Here is a 21988-nt window from a genome sequence, read left to right as displayed (position 1 = left end):
CTTTCATGGAATCAATCTCCTATCCAATTGAAAACATCATTTAATAATCAGATAAACATAATGGCGCATTCTATATAAATATGATCAGTCTGCTTCGTTATTGATACGTGCTGAAGCGTTTAGCCAAAAAATCCTCGAACGGCGCTGAATGTGTATTAACACGACACCTATATAACTCACTACAAACTAAATTTAAATTTAATAATAACCCGAGAAAATTTAAATTGACAGAATTTGTGACAATCAAATATGAAAAAGTTTCATTTATCATTTAAAGACACGTTACTTATGACATGGGCCCTGAGCGACACACTTTGGGTTAATTTATTTATATAGAAATATATATTCTAGCGAATATTCTTCGTCATGGTAAGAGTAAGTAATATGAAATGGGCCAAAAAAAAAGAAGCAAACTCCATCTCTGTGTACTTTACTGTCCCGACAAATGTCATACCCAGTAAACTAACCAACAACTTTTAAAAATTCGGAGTTACACCAGCGATTGCTAGGGTTTGCCTCTGTCGGCCATTTGCCAATTAGATTCTTGAATCTTGAGTATAGCCATCAGAAATCTGGTTTAAATACACGGCAAAGTCATATTATGTACTTGCAAAATGAACTGACGTAACACTGAACTGTATTAACATTAGAATAATTGAGGAAATGAGAGAAACAAAAAATACATCTATTTTAAGTATTTTTAATTTAGTGAGGATTCGAGTTGTTTAAGTAATTTGTGGGTTAACTTAAAAACTAAAAACAACGAAACAAAGTAAAGAAAGTCACGTAAAAAATTATATGGTACGAAAAAGGTAAGCACATGTTTTTTCGCATAAAATAGAAAATCAGTTCGCCAATTCCCTAAGGTCCCAGTTGAGAAACCTACTCTAGATTAAATTAGAAGGAAGGGAGTAGCAAACTGCAAACTACCCATGCCCTTCATGCATAACTGCGCCAGCCCATGTTACCGAACAAGTTTTTAAGTGGGGTTAAATCATATAACCACACTTTTGTATTCGAATTATTCTTTATTGTCACACGTCGACCGCATTGCTACTTATCATAAAAAGGGCTAACAAACAGGACAGGCTTGAATAATAACAATTAAAAAAATTATAATATTATTATAGTAAGTGTTATAATGGAACTATTTTATTCATTTTTCTAAATTGTTGTTAATAACACGTTTGGTTAACAGACAAATGGTTCTAATTATTATCTTAAATGGGGAGAAAACTTCCGTGAATATTGGGCACTTATTTCTTTGAAATAACAATTCGTGACATAGAGTGGTAAAATACTCAAAAGGGTTCCGTATGAAACCGATATTATGTTCCGTTGAGTTTATGAAATGAATCAAATATATTGTGTAGTAATATTACATTATACTAAAAAACTAAAATAGTTTGTAAGAGTTTTGCATGTGCTAATAGCTATACGCTATTAGCAATTAGCAATTACCATTGCGCAATACGGCGGTTGTGTGTTGTTAATAAGAGTGTGAAAGAATTGAAAGAATTTTTCAATTTCTCCCAAGTTAATAATAATACATGAAATGAAAAGGCTTGTATCTGGTACACGATTCCTTTCTATTGAAAAAGTTACCTTAGGTATAGCTTAACATAAATCTGTGGCTTAATACGAGGGTATACAGTTGAATACGTGAAATTTAGATGTGAAATGAATCAAGCTACACAGATTCTAACTATGGAAAAACCTTGTAATTATGTAAATGCGGAAAAATATTGGCAGATAGTCTGTTATGGGCTGAAGTCTCGTCAGACCGTGCTAAAGCAGTTTCAAAGTTTCAAATTAAAAAAAAATCACGATGTATAGGAACAAAACTTGATTCATTTTATTATTTAAACATTAAGAAAACAATGTATTAAGTGGCAGAAAGAAAATTGAGGCGAAAGCTTGAAAAAGTGAGCTCTAATAAAAGATTTGAAATCGTGCTTAACGCGCTGGATATTTAACTATATATTAATTATTAATATTTAAAAAATTTCGAAATTTCACCATTTTTAGGAAATCATGGTATTTTTTGCTTATTATTGTTGTATAAATCAAATTTTATTTGAACATTTAGTAGTATTCGGCTTCTTCGGCTTGTAACATTTAAAACGAATAGCTCAGAAAATTTTAAAAGTGAAAGTGGGCACGTATCAGATAGAGCGGAGAATTTTATAAAGCTTGTAATCAAATAGTTGTGACGAGAATAGCGTATTTGGTGCGCTCAAGAGATTTTTTTGCAATTTATACAGTTTTAAGTCTATGAATTCTGTCGTAAATAGTGCCCGATTCGAATTATATTCAAGAATTTATAAAGTAAACTACTTAGACGAACCAATCTAGAAAAAAAAATAGAGAATTTTGATGCTTTGGCTTTACTGCCCAGCAGCATTTATTAAGAACAAAATATATTACTACAATTTGGAAAAATGCTTACAAAAACTGCCCAGTACAGTAAAATATGTACTTGACACTGTAATTATTATAGGTAGAATATCATAAAATATTTAAAATTTATTTTTACTTCGATGTGTAATAATCCTATTATATTTCAGGCGAGGAAATTAGATATATTAAATATGATTTTCTATTTGAGATATAGAAACTTCTTGAGCTCTTAGGTTGATTTGTATTTGGATTTTATTTTATCTTGACGTTTCGCTTCTGACTAGAGTCATTATCAAATGAATTATCATTAAAATGGTTAAAACATAATTAAAAATGTGATATAAATTAGATGAAATATGAAATAAAATTTTTGTTTAAATTATTTTTGTTTAAATGCCTCAAAAAGTAATATCAGAATGTGACAAAGAAGAGTAATATTAGATATCAATCTCCCTACCTTGATACTCAACGATATATGTTTTCAAATTTAATTGATTAAATTATAATAGTTTTTTATATCTTGTCTATCATTAACTGATAATTTATTTTATTTTATAAATATCATTTCTTTGATTCTTAATTTTTCATAAGTTTTATGTTGAAGTAAGATTTTGGTGTTTTTGAAATCAAATTAATGTTTTTCATTTTGTTAATATTCACGGAACGCGGTTGATGCATTTTTAGTATATTTGTGCCCATTTATCCTATTTTCTAGATATTGCATAATCATTTCTATATAATTTTTTGAACCCATAAAACATGGTATAGATTAAATAACATGCACTTTTTTGTATTTTTTTAATTTTGATTTTGAATTGGGTGTTATGATAGAATATATTTTAGTTTTTTAGATAATTGATTTAAGTGTAAGTTAAAGCTATTTTTTTCTCCTTGATTGGATTTGTTTACGAATAGGGATTTAAGTTATTATTATATTATCGTCCAGACCACATTTTTTTGTAGATAATTTAGTTTTAATTTTATTATTAGTTTTATTGAGTGTTATATCAAGAAAATTTATATGGTTATCGTTTCATATTTCTATTGTGAATTGGGTTAAATGTATTAAAAGCATCTAGGAAATCATTACATTTACCATATGGAATTGTAGCTAAACAGTCATCAACATAGCGTTTGAAAAATAATACATTGAATTTTATGTTTTGTAATACATTTTTTTCTACATATTCCATCACAATTTATGTAGTAGGAAGAAATTGGAGATCCCAATGTACAATCATTCAGTTTTTGATAGAAATTATCTTTTAATTGAAAATAATTATTTGTTTGGATGAGCATTATGCCTTCTAAATTCATTGTAAGTGAGGGATGTATGTTGTTCAATTGAAATCAATCCATTTTTCTTTCAAAACATGTGCTATTAAATAATTTGGAATATTGATGTACACTGACACGATTTCTCCCTCTCTCTCTCTCTTTCACTCTGGTTTTCTAACAATATATCCACAATATAATAATTCCATATTTATTCCATAATTGAACATCGCTTTGAGTCGAATAAAGAAGTTTAAATGCTAACGCTCGTGTTCAAACTTTCTGCAAAGGCTTTCGTCACCACTTTTTTGTCTATCACTTGAAACATTGTTTTCTCAATGTTTAAATAATAAAATAAAATAGTTCTTGTTCATGAACCTCGTATTTTTTTAAATAAACTTTTACATACCTTTGGCACACTCTAGTGACACTTGACCCCTTGAATCCGTGTACCTTATAATTTTCTTCATACCTGAAATTCACGTCGAACTGCTTTCACCTTCGCGATGGCAGATAGGCAGATTTATATTTAGCTCTACCTAAGGTACCTATTTCAAAAGAAATGAAGCGTATACCAAATACAAGCCTTCTTATGTACCCAGTTCCTCGTCTACAAGGTGTATATGTAATGGTAGAAGATCTTTCAAATTAAAAAAAAAATATAGAAAATATTCGAACCACATACGAATTAATATATGACTAAAAATATTCAGCGAACAAATAATCAATAATAATGTCTAAAAAATATAAAAATTTACGTATCAAAGGATATTTACACGCACGCCGGACCTGTACAAAAGGCCATAGGGATTCAACTTGCCACTTGTTTATCCCACATTGTTAATTTCATCCGTATGGCGGTGCTCGCAACACAAACTCTACTTGTCTTCGCACCATTAAAAAACACACAATACTTGCAATTTGAACAGTTGGTGTAACAGAAATAAATATACATCACATTGAACGTTATATGAGAAAATTCTATTTTGATACGTTTGTTCTTCTGTATCAGAATATTGTATATTATAACCTGCAGCATATTGAAAAATGTCTCATATACTTACATTTGTATTATAATGAATTGAGTCTTTTCATTCGATCCCTAATATAATCTTTCCGTGAGCCGGTTATAAATATAAAAAAATCTAAATTTAAATGTCATCCATTGTTTAAATGATACGCCAATACTGTATTTGCATAATATGTACAATAAAATATTTAGTGTCCTAAATTAAAACCCAGAGTATCATTAAAGATGTCGCCAAGTTTATATTAACAGAGAAAAAACTGTAGATTTGATGGATTTGAAATTCTCTTGCCATATAACGGGTTTTCCAATAAGAGGTGTTATTTTTATATTCAAAGAAAAATGCTATTTTTTGAGATAAATAATCGGATGTTTATTTCATTATAAAGAGGAAGGTATGCCGTTAATAAAGGAACACAACATCAGCCAAATGGCCGCCACGACTGCGCTTACAGGACCATATCCATTTCATGAAATTTTCCGTAACCAAATTGCAAAGTGGCTGCCCTATGTCCTCGATAGCCTCACGAATTCCTCCTTTGAGGTCTTGAATCGATACTGGACTGTTGGCGTAGACCTTATCTTTCACGTGGCCCCAAAGGAAAAAGTGGCAAGGTGTTAAATCACAAGATCTCGGTGGCCAATTGTGATCACCTCTTCGAGAGATAACACAGTCCGGAAATTTTTCCCGTAAAAGATCGATGGTTTCGTTGCTTGTGTGGCACGTAGCGCCGTCTTGTTGAAAGTAAACGTTCTCCAAATCAATACCATCCAATTCCGGCCATAAAAAATCATTAATCATCTCTTTATAGCGCAATCCATTCACCGTAATTGTTGCTCCAGCCTCATTTTCAAAAAGTAAGGTCCAATGACACCGCCGGACCATAAACCGCACCAAACAGTCACGCGTTGAGGATGGAGAGGATTTTCAACAATAACTCTTTCCTGGTTTTCCGAGCCTCAGATTCGACAATTTTGTTTATTGACGTAACCACCAAGGTGGAAATGGGCCTCATCAGTTAAGATGATTTTTCGATGAAATCCCGGATCATTTTCATGTATTTCAAGGACCTAATCAGCAAAGACACGACGTTGTTGATGATCGGCCGGCTTGAGTTATTGTGTTAACTGAACTTCATAGGACTTAAGACCCAAGTCTTTATGCAAAATACGGTGTAATGATGTTTGTGGAATGGCTAACACTTTGGGCTACAGCAGCAATATTCTCAGTTGCACTTGAGCGACCTGCACGGGTTTTATTCTTCACATCACTAACTTGTCCCAACAGCTCAAATTTTTCCACTAATTTCTGTATTGCGGTCCGAGAAGGTGCTTCACGTCGACCCAAAAATGTATTAGTTTTACGAACCGTCTCTGCCAAACTTTCACCATTTTTATAGTGAATTTTAATAATTTCAATGCGTTGTTGAAGCGTGTATCGTTCCATTCTCATTAATGGCATAGTAGTATAACATCATGACGGCTCTCTACGCGGACGACACTGCAATCGCCACCAGAAGCACTCAATCAACAGAAGTAACAAGAAGATTCCAGTGTTTATTAGAAAGAAACTAATATAGGGTAGATGAGAGGTGAAATACCTGAACCGAGAACTGATATCCAGTTTAACGTGGATTTCCTAGTGGACGAAAAAATGAAGGTAAGAAACATCAACCTGAGATAAGCAGTAAACGCTTCTCAGCACATCAGAACTCAGCGTATCTACCAAGAGAGAAGAGATCATGGACGAAACCGCCAGAAGATGCGACAGGAGGGAACTGACGACATATTACATTAGTAGACAGTTTCATCAAGTAGCAAAAAATAGACACCTGAAGAGATTTTTAAACCAGTAAAAATTGATGAAATTAACCGAAATGTGATCTCAATGGCCAAATGACCTCAAATGAATTGACGTGAACCGACATCAATCGTGAATAGACATCATAAGACATCGACCAATATCAAAAAACAATAGACGTTCAATGGCGGTCAATTCATGTCATTTTTCATTTTAAAAACCAATTAATATGAGTATTTTCAAGAAATGATGAGGACAAAATTATTAAATAAATGAAATTATTGATGTTTTTCTTGTTTTATTTTTCATGGAAACTTCGTTTTATAAATTAACGTTTTTTTTAACATTTACTGCTTACTAACGGCCAAAGATGAGATACAGTCTCTTGCGCCGAGAGTGCGAGGACTTTTTTACTTGTTTTTGAATGTATGGGAGCTTAGCATTAACATAAATTGCAAAAAAAATTTTTCTACGACAGTATAAATTTTTACTGAAATACTTATTGTTAATTTGTTATTAAATATATTGAAATTGATATTTTAGGGGACCGGATTTTTCAACTAAAAAAACATCCGGATCCTTTAGTTGAGACACTTGGATTGTTTGTTGAGTGATGTATACTCTTACCATCTGCTAACTCGAAAGCCAAGATGGACTTTCGGTACCACCTGCTCTTTTCAGCTGCTGCGATAAACATTCTTTTACTTCGGGTCGCCCTCATCTCTACGAGGTGATCGAAGGCAAAGTCTAAGTATCGATGTTTTCTTATTTGTTTCAATCAAGTATTATAGTACGGAATCATATATATAAATATTATCATTAATTAATAACCATACCCTTACTGTTTTCTAGGTTTAAAAATTTTGAAAGGACAAAAATAATGAAAAAAACGTGCATTCTAATATATCTCTGCGCTAGGATGTTAAGCAAATAAGTTGGCTCATATAAACAAAATTTATCTTTAGGTGGGTGGAAAAAAATCCGAATTCATAGAAATATCGATTTTATTTATATATAAAAGTGTAAGGCAACTTGACACCACTTTTCCGCTACTCCACCTCATCAAGACCATCTCCAATCCCATCGTGCTGTATGTATTTATAATATATTGATAGATCCTTCAACATTAGGACATAAAGCTGAACGACGAACAGTAATCAAGATATGAAGAAGAATGGCAAGATAAAAAAGGTACCATTTCAGTATTTAACAGAAAGATAAAGAATTGAAGTGTACTATCCTAAAAAGAATAGGATGATAAACCGATAATTCAATTAAACCCATGGAAGTAGAAAGATGAGTGATCAAAAAAGAAGAGGATGCTAGGAAGTTTTTCCTATACTTTGAGGAATGCATTTTGGAAGGGATACTTGTTGTGTGTGACAATAATATTAATAGATATATAACCTCTCAGTTCCTTATAAGATAAAGGTAAATAGAAAAGAAAAAAAAAAGTAATTTTACAAATACCAGATAGCGAAATGAATATTTTTAGTTTGAATATGTAGTGAAAACAAGTCCAAACAATATGTGTTTCATGTTTAATTCGTGTATTCAGCCACAACTACTCTTTCGCCACATTTCCATCAAAATAGAATTAAATTCCTAATAATATTTACAGTGGTGAGACTAATTAAAAAATCGTAGATGTCTGCAGAAAAAAGGTAGCTGTCAGAAAAACTTCCTACAATTTCGAAACATTTTGTTAAAATTAGCTATACGAAAATAAATGTACAGTTGAATGTATCAAAGTATAGTAATCTTTTTCTAATAATGTGCTTTGTACAGGTTGTTGAACGGTTCGAGCATAAATAGATCCATGGCAGTAACTAAAAACGTGTTTAACAGTCATTATAAGTATTTATATTAAGTGAATTGAACGTAAACATCTGGCTGATTTACGGTGAAATTGGAAAATATCTTAACACATCTAGTGAGTTTTCTATTTATTATTTATTTATTAACGTGATTTATTAAGTTCGTTTGATTTTTATTTGAGTTTATGGATAGCTTTGTGCAAACAATAACAAAATCCTCACAAACTACATCTAACTCAGAAACCCTCAAAACTCTTATTTTAAAGAAAATTCGGTGAAAATTATTGATTTATTATTATATATTATATATATTATATAATTATAATAAGGTTAAAGTTGATAGTATTTCTTGTGCAGTTTTTGAACAATATTTAGTAAAACTTTTCTTGGAAGCCACCCGTTGAGTTTTCATCATAGATTTCAACAATCTCTCTGATGAAGAACTAGATTTTCTTTTCTGTGGAAGCGATTGTAACTATGTCTTTAAATGGCTCTATTTTCCGATCCAAATCTTAAAAATTCTTTGCGAAAATGTACTAAATCGTTTTCAAAATATCCATCTTGTAATTTATTTCGTTTCATAATGAAATCCCAGTCTTTATGCATAACTTCCAAGTATGCATTTGAAGTCTATTCGAGAAACTCATATTTTCTTTCTTCGAGGAATGCTTAATACCGCTTCCAAACGGCTTCATATGTTTTGAGCGTGATCAGAGGCATTAATCTTCGTTTGAACGAATCTGTACGATTGTAAGACGTTTTCAATAGATGGTTACCAACAAACATTGCTAGTTCTAGCGAAAAATCGAAGGGATTAAACCACGTCATCAAGCGTATAATCTCTAATCTATATGTTGTAACTTTGAAAGAGTATTAAAGAAGGACAAGAAGAAAAACCGGAACAGGAAGAAGATATACGAGAAGAAATAGAAAATGAGGATCTCGAGGGAGAATCAGATGATAGAGACATCTTTGAACTGATAGGGATCTTTAATAACCTAATAACCATAAGAGTGCAGGAGAGAAAGGGATCTCAGCAGAAATTATTAAATACGGTGAGGAAGATATAAAGAATAATACAGAAAATTTGGAATGAAGAAAAAATGCCTGAGAGAGAGGAATTATCCAATCCAATATCCAATATTGAAGAAGGGAAAATTATAAAGCTGTGTCACTTCTTGTTGGTGTGGTGTACTAAGTTTTGGTTGAAGTCGTGAGAAACAGACTCAACAAGTACCAAGAAAGATTAGTCGGAGAATACCAAGGAGGTTTCAATTAAGGAAGAGGAATAATGGATCAGATATTTACCATTAAGACGATTATGGATAAAAACTATAGGCGAAATCTAGGCCTTCATATTATGTTTATAAATTTTAAGCAGGCTTATGACACAATAGATAGAAATAAAATGTATGCTGCCTTTGACATTAGATAATTCACACAGTAACGACTGATGGAATTGCATCAGAGAAATTTAGGGTTGGAAAGGGATTAAAACAAGTAGATACAATATCGACAGCGGCTTTTAATCTGGTGTTGGAAACAATATTACGAGATAGCAGGATACAAACAACAGTGCTCATTTACCACCATAAACAGCAAATCATGCAGACGATTTAGCTTTAATAACCAGAACAAAAAACGAAATGGAAAGTGCATTATGTAAACTAGAAGAGGCGACTGCAAAATTATAAATTAAGAATAAACCGAGAGAAAACAAAGTATATGCTGTTAAGATAAAATGGGATTAATAGAAAGGAGTATATAGTAAAATTTGTAAATTCGAATACCAGGAGCAACACTATCAAATAAAAATGAAGAGCGCACAGAAATAGATAAGAGAATAGGTAAAGGAAAGGAAGTCGTGGGATCATTAAGTAAACTGATGAAATCAAAGAAGAAGAAATCTATCTAGAGGAGCCAAAATTAGAATATACCGAACAATAATACGACCAATAGTTACACGCAGAAGTGAAACATGAACAACAACAAAGCCCATGAATATGGGAAAGGAAGGCGTTGAGGAAAATTTTTGGGAGAGTAAAAAAGTGAAGGACTATGGAGAAGAAGAATTAACGAAGAACTGAAGGATTTGTATAAATATCCATCAATAACAAAATACATAAAAGCCCAAAGAGTAAAATAGTTTGGGCATACTAAAGATTTGCGAAAAGGGTCATTGAAGAAGGGGAAGGAGATACAAGAAGGAGGGGGAGACCAAAGAGAAAATGATTAGATACATTTTTACAGGAGAGGTAGAACCAAATTGAAGCGCAAAAGTACAAAATCGCAACCCGTGGAGAAAAATTGAGAAATTAGTTGAAGACCGATGAGAAAAGAGAAATAAGTCATAGGCTTTAACGGTCTGTAGTACCTACTGTAAATATATATATATATATATATATATATATATATATATATATATATATATATATGCAGTAATATAGACATGCAGTAATTATAATTTTTCAATTTCTATTGGCTGATTTTATCATGAATTATGTGACCATTATATAAATTTCTTCTGCAGATTTGTATTTTTTTCTTTTGTGCTCGAACTTACACGGTTTATTGCTAAGAAGTGGATCGTTGCAAGTGGATATTTCGCTTACATAGTAATAAAATAGCGTGTTAACTAAACGTGTCATGCAGTTATTTCAGTCTGCGGTTCATTAAAAAAAATAAACCAAGATTTTAATTCCTACTCGTACTTGTAAATAAATCCTCACTAATAATAAAGCAGGTGTCGTCAACTCTAACAAAAGGTTGTACACTTGCAACTTGCGAAGATAATTCAATAGTTCATCATTATTTTATTTTATCTTTTTAAAGTGCTAGTCAAAAGTTATTCACAGTTAAATGTTGAATTCAAGAAATATTCTTTATTACATTAGGTATCTTGTTAATAAAAGTTGAAAAATTGTAGTTTTCTATCGACACAAACATTGTCATCTGACATAAAGGCACTGAAGAGATACATAAGATGAATCAACAGCTAATGTCAGTCAAATCAGATGCAGAAGACATCTGGAATCTTCTCCATATTCATTGGTGTCAAAAACTATTTCTTTTGTATTATTTATCCCTAATTAATATTATTACTAGTGTCCTTGATTCAATGATTTCCTTAAAAAGAATATTAATATTGTAAATAATCATAGAGGTAATGATAATGAGTTTTAATAAATTCAAAAGTTGATTTTATAGTTCTGAAATACTGAGGTGCGCTCCTACTTCAGTCAACGGGCTACTCTATAATTTCTTTAAGGAAAGCTTGATTAAATTTGAAACCTGTTAGAACGATACCGCCTCCAATCTGTCAATAGTGATACTCATTACATAGTAGAATATTGACATTAAATCTAAACAGTTGTTATCCAACAGGTGTGTTAATTTAAGGCACAAACATCTAGTCCAACGTATCGTAGGGATCTACCCCCTAGATGTTTGCGAGAATGTATTCTATTTAAACACATCTTGCGTTTGACAGCATGACGATCTTGGTTTTAAAATCAGTGGCGTACTCTAAAGATAATTTGTATTTCACAAGATGTGAGGCTTTAATCCAAATTTTGCACATTGTTAATAGAATTGATACGAATATCTGGATGTATCGATATAGTTTTCAAAGAAATGCGGCCTGTAAGGAGTTTCCCAAATCGAACTAAGGTTCTCGGCTAATTAACATCTTGCCTCTTTAGTGCAAACATATTAGAAGTTTCATCTAGGTGGGAAAGATAATAAGCTCGTAAAGACCGTCATTTTGGCATTGACTCAAAACTGTCAATGCCAATTGTTCACGTCCGCGTTTTCGAAGTCAAATATAACAAAATTCTCAACCATTTTTGTCTGAAATATATTTTTTCAAATCGAACTGTTTTTAATATGGAGACAGACCGTAGAACAAGATTAGCTATTTACAGCAGAATGTCAACCGTAAATCTCCTTATATGTAACATCTGTGAATCTTGAAAACTATATAGTTTTCAGTAACTTGCATTTGTTATCAATTCGTTAAACAAATAGATATTTCATCAATAACCTGTTAAATAACGTATTAAAGAACTAGTGGGAGTATTCCAATTATGTCCAAGAATAAAGTTCTATATGATTAATCGAATTGATTTCTATAAAAAAAATTTGATAAAAAGAAACCATGAGCGTGAAGTTTCTTTTCTTCTGTAACGACTTCCACTCACTCCAGTTCATTATTATTATTTTTATCGTTAAGAATATTAGTCTCCAGATCTTCAAGGGTTTCGGGTTCAAAACACTGAGCATAATCCGATGAATAATGCAACACCAATTTCCTATATCTACAGCGTGAACCATCACCAGTCTTACAGTTGCAAAATGTTGTGAGAAATAGTTCAAAAGCAACTAATATTGTGGGTTCCAAGAATTTATACTTCAAAATTTGATATCAATCCTGTAGTTCTAAATCATTCATAAAATACACGGTTGATTTGTTGAACCATCATAGTTGTTGGTCATAGATTTGATAGATAACTGCACAGGTTTATTAACCTTTGATAACTTCAGAGAGAATTGAGTGTAGTCACAATTATCAATATTGTTGTATCAGATTTTGGAAATTTAATAAAACGCGTACTCAAGTTTAATGTAATGTGAACATTTCCCTACAAACTGTTTCACTAATACTTAATGTGCTTGAGTATATGAAAAAACGAGCAAATTAATATCTTCTCCTTTTATCACAGCAGTCCTATATAATGTTTTGATTATTCAATAGCTGGTTATACGATTTTGCATTATGCTGCGCATCTTTGCGCTCTATCCCCAAAACAGTTAAATGAATAAACAATGTTTCAGACAAAAGTTGTATAGAATTTTGAATGAAACTTTCAAAATACCAAAATGAAGGTCTACACAAGTTTTCTCTCCCGGGGTCGATTCTTATGTTTGATCTCATGACTGCTTCTCGGGTTATTGAATCAGAATATTCGTTCTGGTACCCTAAAGATAATACGTTTTGATTATACAACGATTATAGAGTTTACATTTAATCCTATCCAACTTTAATGGATAGCTGTCACGCGTATATACTTCAAATTGTGTATTAATGTACATCTCGACTGTTATACCTTTTTTTTTTCAAATTCAATATTCTTCGTTAAAACATTTATTCCTGCTCCGCCACTTTTTTCGGTTTACGAAAAGTTAAGAAAGAAAAAAAGAAGTATGTATTAACTGAACGATTCTTATTACAATACAGCATATTAGTTCTTCATAACAAATACTTAATTACTGATTAGTACTGGGTATTCAGAAATTAAGTGTGGGAAACTGTCAACTAAAATTCTTAAGTACATTTGAAATAGAAGAAGAAAAATAACTTCAGGGTTCACGATAAACGCCGCTTTTTTCAAGAATAACATTATCAAACCCACAAATCAAAATATACATTTAATATATAAATAATCAAAATCGCAAGATTGTTAAAATTATGTACCTACCTCTGTTTTTAAAAACGTTGAAAGACGGATATTTCAATTTGCACGTGTTTAGTATCATCTTTAAATATTTATCTAATATGTTTTTCTTTTCATGTAAGATAACGTTCGCAAATATAAACAAAAACCATTTTTTTGATACCATGTTGATCAAAGATTTGTGAGGTTTCTGACCCCGTTAATATTTCTTGTAGAGCACGACCTTGTATAAAACGACAGCTGGGCTGCTGTTCATTATTTTCATCTTCCTCTACATTTAAACTCAGGTAGTCTCAAGTCTCACAGGTAGAAAAAAATGTTTAGAATCTTTTGTTAAATTATGCTTCGGACATTTGTCCGCTTCCATGTAGTTTTGCACAAATTAACGATAATTTGCCACGTTTTTTATGAACGTTCCAATTTTCATATCAATATTTCAACGTTGAGATGAAAGTTGATGACAAAAAGTTTTTACACTATGAATATCGGCGGAACTTATGAGGTCGGAGTGCGTTATTAAAAACAAAAATTCATCAGTTTTAAATTAAAATTTTACAAATGTAATGTTGCAACGCATCTATAAAATGGAATAAATCATAAATAATAAATGCTATAATCTTTTGAAACAATAGTTTTTTTCTGCTGCAAGGATCGCGGCTATCCTCTGCATCGTTATGGAAGGTGAGGTAACCCGGGCCAGTTTTAATTTTATTCATTCGCCGTTTACATCCATTTTGACCATCATTTCATCGAGAGTTTATTCTTATACAGAAAAGTCGCATCTATCTTATGAGGCGAATAATCCACTAACTAAACTTTCTTTCAATCAAAACAATAGACTATAGGTAGGTACTGCAAGAAGAACTAACCTAAATACAAAAATACTAATGATTGTGAGTTGGTTATCGGTATAAAAAACATTCCATTAGAAATGATGATGCTGACCCTAACTCTTTTCCATTTTATTTGTTACAAACTAACTAAAAAGTACCAATATGTAATCAGAACAACAGAAAAATTAACGTGTAACAAAGGCCAGTTTACACGCTACGTCTTGTAGGACATGACAAATCCTATTCAATGATGACACCAGCGTTGTGTTGAATCGAAATGAGATCCAAAATCAGATTGGAGGACCAACGTTTTGCGAGAATTGATAGGACTAAACTAAACATGTAAACATCTAGCCTCAATTAACGACTAGCTCACCTCCAGTTCGCTTTCTTGTAAAAAGTGGAAAACACGTAGTGTGTGCACATTGAACAAAATTTAGGTACAGTTTGTATTTTCGACAAAAACGTTCAATAACTTGTAGTTTGTAAACCGGTTTTAACACGTAGTTTACTCAATAAAAAATGGAATGACTTTGATTGAAATATTTCTAATGACGATATTATAAATGTCTTTATTTTCAAAACATTTTAATCCTGAGTGTGATTCTGTTGATTTCTTATAAACTTAGGTAGGTTTTTTAATGGAAAGTACTGTTTCCAGTTCAAAGCATTTGCTTTATTGGAAGCACTTTTCTCGGATGAAGTTGTTTAGACTTTATTACTGTTTCTGCGGCATATATTGTGGAATATATACGGAAAAATTCACCTGGATTACATTTAAATATATTTTTAATGCTTCATGAATGTTAACAATCTCAATATGCGGTTTGTTGATAGACAATGTCAAGAAAATTCCATCATCTCCGATTTAGATTATTAAAAAATGGGTGTTCAAAAACCACACATTAAAAAAAATTATGTGGTTTTCAAAAATTCCCTGGACTATTTTGTGATGATGTACTTCCATTCGATTCTGTGCATATTTTTTACATCGGAACAAAATAAAACTAACTTTCATTAGATATAGTAGAACATAATTTATTATTTGTCCAACATTATCGCGGCTATATGCGCCGATACTGTACCAAAACACCGATATTTTTTTCTGTTTCGATCTCGCTTATTATCTATATGCAATATGCAAACTCCATAATATCACTTCCAGTTTATATTTAGAGAAACCATCGTGGAACGTTTGATGAAACGGAGAATTTATTATTTTTGGGCAGTACCAATGGGATAATTACGCCCAATTGAATTTTTGGTAACTGTCGTCGTTATAAATTATGTATCCATGAGAAATTAGAATTACTCTTCTATATGTTAAATATGCGTTACCAATTCAAATAACATTGAAAATGTTCACTTACCCATATAAGAAAGCAGCTCCAGCAATTCCTCCTCCGCACTGAGCAATAATAAACAAAACTGCTCGTAAAATCGATATCCTTTTAATCACACCCATTGCTATAGAAACAGCAGGATTTATATGGGCACCTGCAACAAAATAATTTGTTATATTATAAAATACGAGCTTAAAAAAATAAACATGATTTTACTTTGCATACTAGAAGCATTGATTGGACAAATAACGTATAAATAGTTTGCGATCACCCACACTATACAGGCTTTTTTCTAAAAGCCTGCAAGGTATAACAAACTGAAATTAAATAAAAACATTGGCAAACGCAATCAATTCTTCTCTCTCCTCCAATTTCAATATCAAAATATAAACTTCGATATCAAAACCGTTCGACAGTCCCATTAAGCATCCACTCCTGAAGAATTTCCACATGTGGATGCAAAATAGAACATTTTACCACACCCCATTCCGACAGGAACTCATCGACTTCCTCTCTACATACTTCTATGAAAGATTCTAGGAGATTTTCTCGTTTTTGTGAGTTGTTTGGAGTCCTAGAATCTTTTTTTTTTGTTTTGATTTTTTGTTTTTGTATCTTTTCCGTTTCTGTAATTTCAAACTAATCTAAATAACCTATAGATCAAGTTGTTTCTTCGGTCTCTTATGTTTCCTATAGTTTTCTTTGCTGTAGTAGTTTGTGAGCTCCTCAAGTTCAAAATTTGGATGTGTTTTAAGCTCCTCAATAGCTTTTGCCTTAATTTTTTTTCCGGTACCGTTTCACCATATAGTTCTTCGCAACTTACGTTTAAGTAAAACCCTTTTTGTTGTGTTCTTGTGATGTTTTGTAGAACCTAAGTTTTGAGTCTATCTTCAATTCCTACCGATCATCCCGCCAATTCTTGCGCTCGCTTTTTTCACTTTGTCCATATTCTTTGAAATTGAGTCATTGGTCCAATGTTACCTCTAGATATTTGGCCTTATTTGCCCATTGTCCACTGGATTTCTTTGTCATTTACTTTTATTTTATATTCGTGTCGGTGGCTCGTTCTTTTCTTGTAGACGAAGGTTTGCTTTTGTTAATGTTAACCTCATTTTTCATGTTTTACACCAACCGTCGATTTCATTTGCAACGTTTTGGAATAATTTTTGTTATGCTCTTGATTCTCACGCATCTCGTTGCGTAAATGTTATACAGCGTGGGCGATATAACTATTTCTTAATGTTTTCGCCTCGGATTTCTCGTTTGTCACCTTTACTTGAAATTTTTCCAATTTACCTTTTTAAATACTTGTATCTCCATACTCTATTCAGTTCAAAAAGGAGTGTACATATAATAATATCATTGATGTATAGATGATCTTATCCAAATCCCATGTAATTCATTCTACACGGAGAAACAGTACAACTACATACTTTCACGATCTATTTCCTCAAAATTGATATTGAAAGTCGTTAAATTTTATACATAGTCAAAAACCTGGGTTATAAAATCTTTTTTACAATGCATCCAAAATTACTAACAAATTCATAGAAAACTGTTTCACAGGTAGTTTTCTAAGAATACCTGTAGTAAATTGAACTTTCCTTTTATCTTAAAATCAAAGAGATATTTGTATATTGAATTTTTCTTTAATAAAATTCCATGTTTGTATGTATGTATGTTTACGAATAAAAATAAAAATAGTTCATAATTTAATAATTGATTGTTGTCTATTTAGTGCAAAAGAAGCGAAACAGGAAAATTGAATGGTTCTGGTCGTCGTGCAACGACTGATTGGAGGGCACGGTGTCACCTCGTATTATTTGTGTTTGACAGGCTTCATTTACTTAACCCAATATGTCAACATTTGTCTTATTATGGCCTTGTGCAATAAGATTCTATTTTCTTAGGGGTAGTAAAGATTAGTTCCCAGGCAACTAATTCTCTATTTTCAAGTCAATTTCTAAATTCCTACCACAAGTTCGTTCAATTTTTAAATGAATTCCTAAATCTGTCGAGTGAGATTTCAGATATTTGTGTTTTATTTCCAAATAATATGAGTGTATTTCTTTTTCTGAACGGAGAGGAATATTTGATGTGTTCAATAAATGGTGGTGTTATAGGATCTGAATTCTGATCAAAGGTTAAAAATAGAAGATTTTTTGAAAATTGTCTGCCCTTTGCTACCTAAAATGTTTTATATTAAATTATTTAAAACGAAATAATGTGTTATGTAAGTGAAGACATTTATTCACTTTTTTAAGGGATAATCACCATTTGTGTTTTGATGATTTTCATTGTGCTTTTGTTTTAAAGCGATTTTTCTCTTATTATATTTTAATTACATGTAGGCATTTCGAACAGTCAATTTATATCAATTAAAGCTCATAAACTGATATTGGCGTTTGTGTGTGAAAGCAGATGTTGCACATTATACTTGTTTCGCAAATAATGAAAGTCATTTATAGTTTGAGTTTGTATGTTTATTGTTTCAATTTAAAATATAAATCGGTTTATATGCTAGAAATCTCCATCCTACGTTTGCCGAGCAATGTTTCATTTACTGGCGATATAATATACATATATTAGTTATTTAAATCACTTTGTTTTTATTCATTTTCCACTCTGTAAGAGATGTTCATCCATGTATACTTAGTTATTTTACTAATTTTTATTTTAATTGTTATTTGTAAATACTTCTCTCGTTTCAAACCTACAAGTATCAATTGAAATCTATAAAAATTGTATAATTTACTTCATAAAATTTCAATTACATAAAAGATAGTAGTAAATAATTGTTACTGTACACAAAGAAAATGATTTTACCTATTAAAAAATAAAAAAAGTATCTAGAACAGAAAACTTTAAGGTCAGTCTATCGTTCAGTGTTACTAACACTAAAAGGTTGTAAAAATCATATAAAATATTTGAAAGTATATTATATATATATATATATATATATATATATATATATATATATATATATATATATATATATATATACTACCTCAAACACTTAATTTAAATTTAAAAAATTAATGGAAAAAATATTGCTATTATCACAAATGTAAATTATGTTGAATAAAGATCCAGCTGAAAAAGATGGGGAAGGAAGAGGAGTAAAAAAAGAAGCGAATAATCAACAAATATTTTCGGGTGGTACATTCTTCGCTAATAAACATTGTTTTATCATAACTAACTGAAGATCTATTTCAAACATGAATATATTCAATGAAAAATTATGAAGAAAGCAAATCGCCTCTTTTTCACAAAAAATATCTACTATGAAATGGAAGTTTCTTATAAGAATTAAGATAACCTATTAACCGAAAAAATCGTTATTTTATTTCTACATATAAATAAAAAAATTACCTGAAATGTGCCCAAAACACTGTGTAAGTGAAGTCATTGCAAATCCTGCTGATAAAGCCGTAGCTAATAGGACAGATGAAATAGGAGCTCCGACACCGGACCCTGCAGCAGCCCCGCAAACGACAAAAACATAAATAAATGAAGATAAACACTCAGATATCACGGCCCGCCAAAATTCTAGAGTTCGGATTTCTACTTTAACTGGCAATTTGGAAATTTTTGTAGCTTTCACTGTACCATTTCTAAGATTTTCCAACTTTTCAAACATTGTCACTAAATGATACTCGATGTTTTGATCACTTTGCAAACTTTGTTCATCCATTGTTACGAAAAATTATTAAATGCGGGTGTTTAATAAAAAAGTTATAATATAATCAGCGACTCAACTGTTCATTCTTTGATAAACCAGAGCCCTAACTTTCTAAAGGACACCGACGTAGTGAATCAACAGACATAAACATTTAAAAAGAATCTCATGTGGCGCTTCTCCCACTATTCGCTCGACTATCCAACCACATTCTGCGTGGAAACACAGAAGCGACGAAGTGCATCCCTTTCGAAAAATGCCGTGTTTGATATTACGTTAACGGTACATATATTTAATTTTAAATAGGTTTTTTTCAATTTCCATATTTCCAACATTTCTATTATCAATTGAAATTATTTATGGTTCCATTGAAATTTATATAAAGTGGTGATTACTGCCTGCCAATACTACCCGAAAGAAAATTGAAAGTATAAACTAAACATTCAATTCTTAACATTATTACATAGGCGGTTTATACATTTTTAGATACAAGAAAACTACCAATATTATTAGGAAATTGATTTTATACAGTCTAGATTATTCTCAAATAATTGAACAATTATTTCATCTATCTCCAGAAATCATACATGGTCTAATAATGCAAATAAGGTGGACGTTGAAAGATTTTTACATTAGTTTCATGTAAAAATTCAACTGTTTACAGTGCACTGTGTGAGGATGCATCATCGTAATGTATCACTAACTCGCTAATTTTTATTGACTTAATTAATTAATGCTAAACGTTTTGTTAAGTACCAGTTTTCTACAACGGTAGGTACATTGATTTTCAAGCCCAGTTGATTGCTGTATCTAATCCTGTAATACGAAAGAAAACTCTTACATGGTATATATGATCATTGTATAAAGAATATTCTTTATACGTTTCTGTTTCTGTTTCAGAAAAAATACGATGTCCACCATTATTTCACATTTTTAAAGCTTCCCGCACGATTCTGAATCTGCCTTTGGGAATAGTTAAGCGTATGTGGCACCCAACGAGTAACATTTTTTTTCACATAAAGGTGATCATATTATAATTGAATTCACTGTTTCCTGAATTGCTTGGACCTCTCAATGTTTCCAACACTAACTGTAGAAGAGGGCTTACCAACACGTACCTCATCACCAAGCGATATTTCTCATCTCTTAAATTGGCTATATCTACCAACAAAACGCAGTTGCTTGTGAAGAACTGTCACCACCAAATGCACGTTGTAACCATTCAAGAGTTTTTTGTTCACTTAAACCGACTTTTAAAACATATTAGATCATAGAAAGCACTTGTTCCTTTGACAAATTGATATTTCGATTGCAAATCGAATATAGGTACCAATATTTACTCTGTAATAATAATATTTTGATAAAGACTGAAGTATCAATCTTTCAAGAATTATTAGATAATAAAAACTAATTTTAAAACAGAAGAGACCTAAAATCATATCTCAAATCAATCAACAAATAAAGCAGATCCTTAACATCAAAATGTAGAGCTCCTTTTCTTACCATATGTACCTACGAGGACTAACTAGTTATCAAATTATTTAAGTTAATATGAAATTAGATAGTTTTAGATATGTTATCAAAATTTTTAGTAATCTAAAATATTGAACATAAAAAACGTAAAAATGAGAAATATTTCAATAATAAACAATTTAAAATCTTATTTTTGTGGCGACCATACCATATACACTTTTTCCGACATATTTGAAAATACATAATACAGGTACACATTTTTCATCCTTCGACCGTTTTCCCGTATAATATATATATAAAATAAAATAATAAAATATATAAAATAAAATCAATAAAATAATATTTCTACGCCACCTGGCTGGCCGACGCCTGATCTAGGGAATTCCAAGTTGCCTTTTTTTGGAAATTCCAAATTGTCTTAATTTTCTAACGACACGCAATTACCCTAATCCTCTCCAATAATAATCGTCCACCCAGCATTGCAGCGAACGCATCTTGAACGATGTCTAGTCGACTCTAACCAAGCTATGATGCTCTTTGTATTCAATTCAAAGTTTTACTGCGGCCTTAGTGCGCATTTAACATTATTGTATTAGTTTAACATATGAGTTTCTAAGTAGTTAATTGAACTATGATTATTGGATTACCTCTTCCTCATCCTTGATCCTAATAGTCGCCCCGTATTTCATAAATTTCAACGCATTTATGACCAATTTACATTGGTAATTTCTTCTTTGTCTCTATATCTTTCTTACAGATTTTTTCATATCTTTCTGGGTTTGAGATATTTTCAAACACAATTATTTTTGGGTTGATGTTTAATTATTTTCGGCTTCTCAAATGGAATTCGAATTTTTTTTATTTCAAATTTTCAAAATGTTTTCTAA

General features: G+C 31.3%; 1 protein-coding gene across 1 annotated transcript in view; it reads right to left on the bottom strand.

Moving 5' to 3' along the window:
• LOC130900553 (neurogenic protein big brain) overlaps positions 1–19826 on the bottom strand; it is a 42153-nt gene extending 22327 nt beyond the window's left edge. The window contains exons 1-2 of the mRNA XM_057811252.1: positions 19322–19826; positions 15977–16103 (exon numbers count right to left, since the gene is read on the bottom strand). Of these exons, the coding sequence (XP_057667235.1) occupies positions 15977–16103; positions 19322–19643 (449 nt within the window). The 5' untranslated portion in view covers positions 19644–19826. The remainder of the gene's footprint in view (positions 1–15976; positions 16104–19321) is intronic.
• Between the last annotated feature and the right edge of the window lie 2162 nt (positions 19827–21988).

This window comes from Diorhabda carinulata, chromosome 1 (genome assembly GCF_026250575.1).
Source record: "Diorhabda carinulata isolate Delta chromosome 1, icDioCari1.1, whole genome shotgun sequence".
NCBI classification, from domain to species: domain Eukaryota; kingdom Metazoa; phylum Arthropoda; class Insecta; order Coleoptera; family Chrysomelidae; genus Diorhabda; species Diorhabda carinulata.
This window is presented reverse-complemented; position numbering and strand designations above follow the sequence as displayed.